This window comes from Cyprinodon variegatus, unplaced genomic scaffold (genome assembly GCF_000732505.1).
Source record: "Cyprinodon variegatus isolate N-32 unplaced genomic scaffold, C_variegatus-1.0 Scaffold138, whole genome shotgun sequence".
Taxonomy (NCBI): domain Eukaryota; kingdom Metazoa; phylum Chordata; class Actinopteri; order Cyprinodontiformes; family Cyprinodontidae; genus Cyprinodon; species Cyprinodon variegatus.
Genome location: NW_015150591.1, coordinates 49,780 through 60,717, shown reverse-complemented (window position 1 = coordinate 60,717; position 10,938 = coordinate 49,780). Strand labels below are relative to the sequence as shown.

The window sequence follows — 10,938 nt, the reverse complement described above, 5'->3', positions numbered from 1 at the left end:
GCTGTGTTTAGAGGCAGAGTTGGTCCTAGGTCCTCCTCCATACATGTTAAAATGCATTTTTCCCCCCTCTTTTTGAAAGTAGAAGCTTCTTAATGTAAACAGGAGAGATAGTCCGGGAAATAATTTGCGTATTTCTTAGAAAATCTATGATATTCTTGAGAATTACTGCAAAGTGAATCAGCTTAACTTGTTGTAGATGCTGGTATTCCAAGTTTAATCTTAAAAATAAACTATGATAACTATAAATACTCTTCACCTATGGTGAATTAAATATCTTAAGTTATTTCTACATTGAAGTTCTCATTACAAGTTGTAAATAGCTGTGTCTACATTAAAATATTAAATCTTATCTATATGTTATAAATAAAAATATAAACACTGTTAAATTTATTTATTTATTTAATATATTTTAAAATCATGCTGTTATTATTAAATACTTACATATCTATTAAAGTATTTGTTTGTGTAATAAATTATATATCCTTATAGTAATGCAGTACTATTCAAGTCTGTACCACACACATAGTTTTATCCACTGGTGTTTTTCTTTAAAAATAGTACTGAGTAATAACACATCACTTGTTCAAACTGTCATTTGGGATTCATTAAAATTTATGCTGGCAAACTATATTCCCTACATAAAATGTCTGATTAGCAGCTATTTAAAAGTAGACTTGCCTTTATGTTTTTAGATTCTCATTTAAATATCAGAATTCTGACATTTTTTTCTCAGAATTCTGACTTTAATCTCTTTTTCCCCATAGTAAACTGAAATAAAATGAAAAAAATCAGTTTAATTTTTAAAAATTTTTGAGTCGCCCTAATCCTCTTCGATATTATACGGAAGAGGATTAGGGACACTGAAACAAAAAAAAAAAGTTAACTGATTTTTAAATTTTATTTCAGTTTTGTATGGGAAAAAAGTTAGTTTTTCTAAGAATTCTGACTTTAATCTCATAATTCTGACTTTTTTCTCAGAATTCTGACTTTTTTCCTCAAAATTCTGATTTCTTTCTCAGAATTCTCACTTTAATCTCAGAATTCTGACTTTGATCTCAAAATTCTGACTTTAATCTAAGAATTCTGACTCTTTTTATCATCAGAATTCAGTCAGAATTCTGAGAAAAATGTCAGAATTTTGAGAAAAAATGTCACAATTCTGACTTTTTTCCCATACTAAACTAAAATAAAATTTAAATATGAGTTAACTTTTTCTTCTTTTTTTTCCAGTGGCCCTAATCCTCTTCCGTAGAAATAACCAATATACACCTATGGAAATTTCAACAGTAATGATTTTTTTTAAAAAATATCCATTGCATGTAACGTGTAAAAATATTAGGCAATTCTTTCTTCTTCTTCTTCTTCTTTTTTATTTTTTTTATTTTTTTTTATTTTTTTTTTAGATGAGAAAGAGAAAACGATTTGACCAATCTATTCTGCTGACAGCTAATGTACAGTCCAACTCAGACTGCAAAGGCATTGGCTGTTTAGCCTGTCACGTGGATCTGTTTATATCCAGAGGCCTTTCCGGTATAGGATGATTGACAGGTCTTTGGTCCAATCACGAGCTGATATAGGATCGCTGCAGGGGGCGGAAGTTAGTGCTCTCACATGAGAAGCAAGAAGAAGCCATCGATGGGGATTACATTGTAACGTTTATGGTCATCTTCATCGACTCCTCGTCCGAACGGGATGAATAATTTCCGCCGTCAATATTTTTGGGTTCATTTCTTGTGGCGATGCGCAGTAAAGGAGAGTAATGTCGCTGACAGCTGGTAGCTACCGGGGAAAAAAGGTAAAGCTGCGAGCAGAAGCAGGAGAGGTAAACACCCAGGTTAGCTGCCTGTGTTAGCCTCATGCTAATTTCCTCTGTTTTGGTGTCTAACGGAAACATTTTAATGGAATCCGCTTTGATATTTTTTCAGCAACGCTTTGTCCTTAACGTCAACACGTCATTCTAACGGTTTTAGATGAATTATGCTGCTGCATTTTTTTTAATGAATGTTGGTTTAGTTTGACGGTAGCTGAGACTTTCTTTCTGATCGTGTTGAATGTTTTGTTGTTAATAGTTTATCCCTCGCATTTAATAACCATGTAATAATGATGTCATTTCGTTTCTTCAGAAAATGTGATCACTGTCACTTGATGTTTAGTCATCATCTGACCCCTCCTCATATGAAACATGTTGTTCTCCCATTATAGCCTTTATTTCTTATGATGCATAAAAGTAGTTTGCAAATCAATCTGTTTCAAAACAGCCAATATTGGCTGTTTTGAAACAGATTGATTTGCAAACTACTTTAGAAATTATTCTATTTATTAATCATAACAAAATTTCTCCTAAAGTTCATAATAAAGAGTTAAACATCAGTGAGCTACCGTATATTTATGTGAATGTTTTCAGCATCAAAAGAAAAGAAAAATGGATGATCGTGTATAGGTTGAAATTTATTTACAGAATTTCATATTTAGATGTTTCTCAGTTTACATTGGATCTTGGATAAAGTTCTAACATCTGCAGATCCTGCAGATGATTACCTAAATGAAAAATGTGATGCATGTTCTTAGGTCATATTATGTTAGTTCAATGATTTGTTATAGTCCTTTATTTCATGTAAAAAGTCATGTTTGTTATTGTTAGGTTGGATTGTTTTTCACTGACAAAATCCCTGGAACTTTTAATTAGCCTTTGCAAAAGCTCATTAAACAGTTAGACTTTAGACCGCTTTTATTTTGTACACACAAGTGTAAACAAAAAGACATTTGGTTAAGAACAGCTCTCTGGACTATTTTTTTTAAAGTGCAGCCTTGATAAGGTAAGCAGCAGTGATTAAACAACTTTGTGATGAAAAACAGTTGCTGATAGGTGAAATCAATTCATATACCCTGGCTTTAAAAATATATTTTTATATATATATATATAACTTTACAAGGTAAATAAAGAAAATATCCAGCTGTCTACAGGCGAGAGGCGGGGTCCACCTTGGACAGGTTGCCAGTCCATCGCAGGGCAACACAGAGACAACCAACCATTCACACGCACACACTCACACCTAAGGAGAATTTAGAGAAGCCAGTTAACCTAACAGTCATGTTTTTGGACTGAGGGAGGAAGCCGGAGTACCCGGAGAGAACCCACGCATGCTCAGGGAGAACATGCAAACTCCCCAGGCTGGGAATCAAACCCAGAAACTTCCCACTGCCCCATTGAGCAGCTGACCCCGTTTGGGATAAGCGTGAAGAAAAATGGATGGATAAAGAAAATATCAAGCATTTTCTATTTAACATCATCAAAGCTTGTTTTAAACCTGTGATTCCAAATAAAAACCTAATTTTAATCTGCGGCTGGATTAAATATATCGAGCGATTTGAGCAGATCACTGTGTCACACCTGCTACTAACCATCCGTCTTTTCACTGTTATTATTCAAACCTCATTTTATAAAAAGCAAAATAGGATTCAACATTTGGGCAATAAAAATATATATATTATTCGGTTTGTAATGACATTTTCAATTGTTGGCAGTAGTTTGATTTTCCTGTTAGAGGTATTAAAGATTTAACGGCTGCAGTTAGATTCAACCTGTGCAAAGATTTTGCTTTGATGTACATATGGCAAAAAGAATAAAATGCATATGAATAAATACAACTAGCTTAAAGAATGTCTCACACTTCTTCTTTGCTTGCAGGAAAATCTGATTAATTCTACTTATGATGTTTTCTGCTTTAATGTGCCTCATTTTTTATATTTGGCTTTCAACATGTTTTCCTTGCAGTTTTTACTCACTGTGTTCCCATAAAACTTTACAGTAACTGAATAGATGGACTTCTCTTTGAATGCCATAGTTTTTTAAGCCGCCCTTTGAGTTGCACTCTTTTCACCTGATGCAGCCAAACAGGAAGCTGCAGCAGCAACTCTCTTTGTGAACATAACTTTTGGAGGTAAAAATCCTGGATTAGATTGACCATTTTCACTTTATTAAAAAAAAAACTTTATTATTTGTTTTACTCTTCTTATATTTTTTGTCCCGTTAATCCCAAAAGCCGATTGCCCAATTTTACCATTAAGTGATTTATTTTTTTCCGAAATATTAGCTGTTTTTTCACACCTGGAAGTTTACCTTGATGTAGACTTTATGTTAAAAACTTGAAATAATCTCATCAAAGAAAAAATTCTTTTTTTTTCTGTCTTTGTTTTAGGTGTGATTAGTCCCACTGCAGGACAGTGTGTGGGGTCTTTCCGGCTCTGTATGTTCATGAGCGGCGTAGAAGACGGTGATTGTAACGTGATGCCAAAATGCTGCTGTCTCTGGGAATGCTGATGCTGTCCGCCACCCAGATTTACACCATCTTCACCGTGCAGCTCTTCGCCTTCCTCAACCTGCTGCCTGTGGAGGCCGATATCGCTGCTGTGAGTAGGCATATAAAAAAAAAAAAAACAACCCACACAAATGGATGGTTTTTAACAGACAAGAAGGAATTGTTCTGTTTTGTTCAGAGCTTTAGATCGTCATTGAGATGTGCTTCTGTTTATTTTCTGATTTTTGTGTTTGAATTTATTTCAGTACTCATTTGATAACAAAACAGAAACCTTTGAGGACATGCCTGCACGGTTTGGCTACCGGCTCCCCAGCGATGGACTAAAGGTGAGTTTCTGAGGTTCTAGACATCAGAGATTCTGGAAAAAAAATATTACTATAGCAGCTGTTACTCCAAATTAATTTATTTGACTATTTTCCAGCTCTGGATGTGTATAAAAGAAGGGGAACTGACAGAATATGTCCAGACTGTATCTCTTAATCCATCCATCTATTCTTAATCCATGGATAAAATTTACAGTTTCTTAAAAACCATGTCTTTAGTTTGATCTGATGAAACTTGTGAATGCAAACATTCAGACTCACTAAAGGCTCATTTCCAATATTTTTGTTCTTACCTTCCTGAGCTTTACCTGTTATTCTGAAACTGGGTCTGGTCTGACAGACGCTCCTTTGTTTTCAAACCTCCAGAAAGTTTAAAAAAAAAACAACAAAAACAAAACCCACGACTAGAATTTTGCCAATTTCTATTTTTATGGCAGCCTCCCATATTGATGGTTTGTTGGCCGATGTTTACCACAACACTCAAGGTTCAAAGAAAAGAACTCCATATGATAAAAAATTTGTGTTTCTGAAGTCAACTTTAATGTTAATATCCATATTTAGTAGAGCATAAGCTGTCAGATTAATTATGATTACTCAGTTATTTAAATTATCTGCACCTAATTTAGATACTGATTGGTTGCTAACTAGAGCATAGAGACTAGGGTTGTCACGATACTAAACTTTTCAACTCGATACCGATACTAAGGAAAATATTCGATACTCGATGCCATTTTCGATACCACAAGGATAAAAACAAAGACTCCAAAAGTCTACAGAAATATTTTCATTAATAAATAAAATACAATAAATAAACACAATAAAGATTGTATGCTGTGCATAATATTAAGCAAGCTTTATAAAAAAACTTATAAAATTCAAATGAAGTGTTCCTTCCTTGGCTATGCTTTGCACACATAACAATGACACTAGCCAAACCAGTTAAGAAACAAAAATAATTCTCAGCAGCTGCACCTCTTACAAAAAAAAAGTCTGAAACTGAAAAGTGCACAGAATTATTCAATCACACAGTGTTCAGAAAGTGCATTGTCCTCTATTCTGCACTTTAGATGAATGACTGCTTAGGTGCCACTGGTGGTGGCACTGTATCGATACTTTTAAAAACGAGTATTGTATCCGGATACAACATTTCAGTATCTATACTTTTTTGAGTTTCGATACTTTTGACAACCCTAATAGAGACTAACACATAACTGACAGCAAACCCACTTACACTGCAAAAAATGGAAATCTAAATGAGTCATTTTTGCTTAAATTAAGTGCATTTTTCTTGAATTGAGGAGGTAATTGAGAAAATTTGCCAATGGAACAAGACAATTTACATTTAAAATGAGAAAAAGACTATTGCTTTGTATTATTTCAAGTGCATATTATCTAATTATCTTGTTTTAGGTGTAGAAATACTCAATCCATTGGCAAATCATCTTATTTATCTGCTCAAATTAAGGGTAAATACACTCAATTTAAGAATATTTTTTACTTTATTCTAGATGGTTTTTGCAGTGTAGAGCACTAATTATGTCAAAATCAAAAGATATATAGGCATTTAAGATGGAAAAAACTAAATTCAGTGTTTATTTTCTACCCATAACTCCTCAAACTGGCATAATTTTAGCTTCACTTTGTTTACACTGTGTTTCAAATTATCTTTAAGGCACATTTGCTATCAAATTTTTAATCGATTAGCTAACTAATCTTAGTTGCAGCTTTATTCCTTAGAGTCTTCAGGAAAAGTCTAGAAATATTCCACTCTTCTTTAACAAAGCTTCAATAAAGAATTCATTTTAAAGTGATGATGCTTTGTTGTTGCTTAGATCTCTCTTTTTGTGCCATAATTAGCAGCCCTCACAGAAGGTGATCCACAAAGCTCCCAAACAGAGAGGATGATTCATGTCTGCCATATAAGCTGGCCATTGTAGTTCTTTCCCACAGGCAAGAACTTGTTGATGTTGCACAAAAAGGCTTTTCAGTCTTCCAGAAGAGCTGATGGAGAAATATGTAATGCCATGTTTTGTGTTTGTTATTGTTTGGACGGGTTTGTTTGGACAATCGTTGCTTGTAGTTTGTGTTTATCGTCTTTACACGCTTGAGAGTAGAAACCAATCATTTTAGAAATGACACCAAGGTATAATTCCACATTTAAACATGAGATGATGTCTTATGTTTAAGTACAAGTGTACATTTATGTAGAACAGGAAATAGATACATGAACAAAAGGGATTATAAATACAGATTCAATAAGAAAACTAATCGTAAAAAGGTTTATTCTCAGGGAGGAGTTTAGACTTTTGAGGAATCTCCTTTGTAGATAAGATGCTACACATATAGAGACATACAGCTGACTCAAATGAATCTTAAATATATGCGGTGGAATTAGAAAATCTAAGTTGTACAACAATGTTATGAGAATTGAGAAAATTAGATTAAGTTTGTGATGATGAAAGCATCATGGCAGGTATTGAAATATATTGTAACAAAGGGGCGACAGTGGCGTTGGTTGTAGGAGTTTGCCCTGAAATCGAAGGATTGACAGTTCAGGCCCCGACTCCGACTTTCATTGTCGTTGTGTCCTTGGGCAAGACACTTCACCTGCATTGTGAAACATTTCTGTAGGCGCCGCTGGTCAGACTAACCAGGCTCTCTTAAGAGAGCTGCTTTCTCTGACTGCTTGAACATTGTCTTATTTGATGTCTGACTGGCCAGATTAGGCCAAAATACAATAAGCTTGTATCTTGCACATATAGAAAGCCTAAATGGGTCAGTATAGTTGGATATAGTGGATGGCATAAACCATATAGTGGCTTTTTTCAGAGCAGGAACATTTGTATGCAAAGTCGCCTCAATCCAGAAAAAAACAAAAAGGATAATAATACAGTCAGTGCACTTAGCTGAAGGATATTAGTATTATATAAGAACAGGATTAGTCTCCCCATCTTCCATTTTGCTTTTTAATTTGCATCTAATCTCTGTGCTTTATTGATCTTCTTACCTTAGCCTTTGGCCCCATTTTGGGTTTTAAAGGAGACCTTATGGTTTAATTTGTGCAAATTTACTCCTCAGGTGTCTCAGAAGGACTCCCCTCATCTGCTACTGGTATTTGTCTCTGTCAGGTTGGGTTTGACAGCACATAGTCACAGTCTGTGATTTTTACAGCTCCACAGAGGAGCAGTTTGTTGTCAAATGTTGCCCAGTAATCAACCACATTACCACAGTTCAGGATGGGGGCTGGGTAATAGAGGGAAGCTCATTTTAGTCAGCATAATGAGATTTTTGTTTTTAATGTATTTATATTACAATTTAATAGCAGAGTATTTACATGACAGATGGACAAAGATATAGATTAAAACCTTAGTTTATAGTTTTAAAGAGCCATCAAAGTGGGCCGAGCCAAATGTTGCCCTGGAGCCGCAGGCTGCAGACCTTTGGTTTGGGTTGATCTACAGCGATGAACTTTCCTCCACACCCAATAAATTATTTAGTTCAATTCAGTTTTTTTATATAGCACCAAATTCACAACACATGTCATCTAAAGGCACTTTACAGTTCAACCAGATCATGCAGTCAAATTGATTCAAAGCATAATGTTAGAGATTGAAGAGATTGAACTAACTGATTCTGCAGAGTGGGAGAATAGAGATAGAATGATGAAATAGGGGTCCCTATGTCCTCCAGCAGTCTAAACCTATAGCAGCATAACTATAGAGATAGCTCAGGATAACCTGAGCCGCTCTAACTATAAGCTTTATCAAAAAGGAAAGTTTTAAGCCTAGCCTTAAAAGTAGACAGTCTGCCTCACGGACTAAAACTGGTAGTTGGTTCCACAGGAGAGGAGCCTGAGAACTAAAAGATCTGCCTCCCATTCTACTTTTAGAAATTCTAGGAACCACTAGTAAACCTGCAGATTGAGAGCGAAGTGCTCTGTTAGGAACATAAGGAACAATCAGATCTCTGATATAAGATGTTCTAATTTTACACTTTTGCATTGCTTTATTTGTTTTGCTGTCACATAGAATCGTATTATAATATGCCCTTTATTTAGTTTAAATGTGAATGAATGTTAGATAATAAAGCTCTGTGGCTGAGGAGAACTTTTTATGTAATATGGGGAACATTTACCTTCTTTACCAAGAACTCCTCCAGGTTCCTTTGAATCAGAGGCTGTGTTTTATATTTAGGGTTTTATAATCTCCAGAGAAACATCTGGCATCACAAGACGACACACGCCTGTTTATTTCTCTGATTCTTCCCCACAGGGAAGGAGGCTCCATACAGAGCCGTTCCTGTTTCTAGTTGCACAACTCTGTGTTTACAGTCAGCTTAGGCTCTGCACCATGCAGCTGTAAGCCTGCCTTCACCAACTAAAGGCACCGGATGAAACCTTTCAGTGACTCTATGATAGTCCTGCTACAAAATCTGTTTTTATGTAATTGCTGAAAGAGCGTTTTTGGTTGCTTTCTAAAATAATACTTAATTTAAGAAGAAGATTTTCTAGAGTAGAGTAGACAATGCTCTGTGTTTTGTAGAGATGCTATAGATTTATTGAAAAATTCCTGAATTCTAGATGAGACTGGTTGTAGAAGTAAACATAAAGATCTCCCCTGATCACTGCAATAATTCAATTCAGGCTGGTGACTAGTTTTATGTGAGCTCTGTTACAGCAGATTTTATGCTGGAAGCAATCCGTTAGCAAGCGGTAATCCAGAATATTTTATCCCATTTTCCTTTTTTTTTTTCCCAGTAGTATTTTCAAGCCTTTGATTATGTGATAACTGGACTGTCTGACCTGAGACTTTTTAAAAGAAATATTTATTCTGCAACATTGATTAATAAAGCAGCCACTAATTGGTAATAAAGTCCCAAAAGAACAGACAATACAATCTATTAAAATAAGTCAAACTTAAAGTGTGATCCTTTTGTTTTTTGTTTTGTTTTTTTATGAATTTTTCTTCATACCTGCTTTATCCGGGTCACTGGGGCAGCAGTTTCACCAGACTCCCAGTCTTCCCCTGTCCCCTGATACCTCATCCAGCTCTTCTAGGGGAAGCCAGAGACGCTCCCAGATCAGCTGAGACACATAGTCTGTCCAGCGTGTCCTGGCTCATTCCTTAAGCCTCCTCCAGGTGGGACGCGCCTGGAACACCTGATGGAGGCGACCAGGGGGATCCGAAAGATGTCCAAGTCTCTGCTGACTCCTCTCAATGTGGAGGAGAAGCAGCCCTACTCTGGGCTTCTCCCGAATTATTAGATAAATCTGCATTTATGTATATTCTCTGTTTTCTCCAACATGTTTACATTTGATCACTGCCCCACTTTATGGAATGAAAAAGTTTCATTTACTGTCTGGAAACCTGTACTAAACGAAATTTCATTTTGTATACACCTCGTGTATAAGAAATTACAAATGTTGTCTAAGTTAAACATAAAAAAAATCTCCACCAAAACCTGACGAATGAAAGATTTTGGCAAAATATACTACCCACAAAACTAAAATCTAGACTGTTAAAAGGGGTCTATCCTAAAAAGATTAATTCATTCAAATAACTCGTTTTTAATGTTACTTTTTTTTTTTTTATTAAACTTTTAGTTTTGTTTTTCAAATTGCAGCAGGTCATTTGTAAGGTAAAAACACTCGGCTCAGGTGAACCAAAACTCCCAAAGGTATAATTTCGAGTGCTTTCGGTCGACCCTTTCCTACTTTCTATTTTCTATGTTTTTCTCCTCTGCATTATACCTGGATGGTCATTATTGTGATTGGCTCACATTCCCCTACAGTGAGCCCATAATAACATGCTTCTCTATGTTGTTCTATTTGCCATATAGGGCTTGGGCGTCATGATGTAATTACTTTGTGTGGCCGCCATGTTGATGGCCTCCTGTACAGCTGCTCAGACTACTGCCTATGACTACCGCGTACTGTTCTCCCTCTCAGCCGTGTTTTAATTTGATTAATTTCACCTTAACTTGATTTCAACCATGGTAAACCGTTGCTGTATTGTGAGCTGTAAAAGCTCAACACATGATCGTCATGGGAAAAACATAGAAAATGGGTTAACTTTCCACCGCTTTCCTGCCTGGAGGCGCAACCACGGATACCAAGTGTCAGAGATAAAGAGTCGTCGGCTAGCTTGGATCGCGGCTGTAAGACGACCGAACATAACTTTCCACAGTATTCCAATGTCATTGAGAGTGTGTTCCCAGCATTTTCATTCTGGTAAGTTAAAGATGCACGGTTTTATTTTATAGCCTACATTGTTTCTTTCCTTCAAAGTTGGGATCTT

At 35.7% G+C, this 10,938-nt stretch overlaps 1 protein-coding gene across 2 annotated transcripts in view; it reads left to right on the top strand.

Moving 5' to 3' along the window:
- The first annotated feature begins 1,595 nt into the window (after window positions 1–1,595).
- Window positions 1,596–10,938, top strand: part of rnf13 (ring finger protein 13) — a 50,680-nt gene continuing 41,337 nt past the window's right edge. Inside the window, exons 1-3 of one of the 2 annotated variants that reach the window (XM_015376672.1) lie at window positions 1,596–1,822; window positions 4,200–4,410; window positions 4,565–4,645. In XM_015376672.1, the coding sequence (XP_015232158.1) occupies window positions 4,297–4,410; window positions 4,565–4,645 (195 nt within the window). In that variant the 5' untranslated portion in view covers window positions 1,596–1,822; window positions 4,200–4,296. Of the gene's footprint in view, window positions 1,835–4,199; window positions 4,411–4,564; window positions 4,646–10,938 lie in introns of both variants that reach the window. The other variant, XM_015376673.1, reaches the window with a different exon arrangement.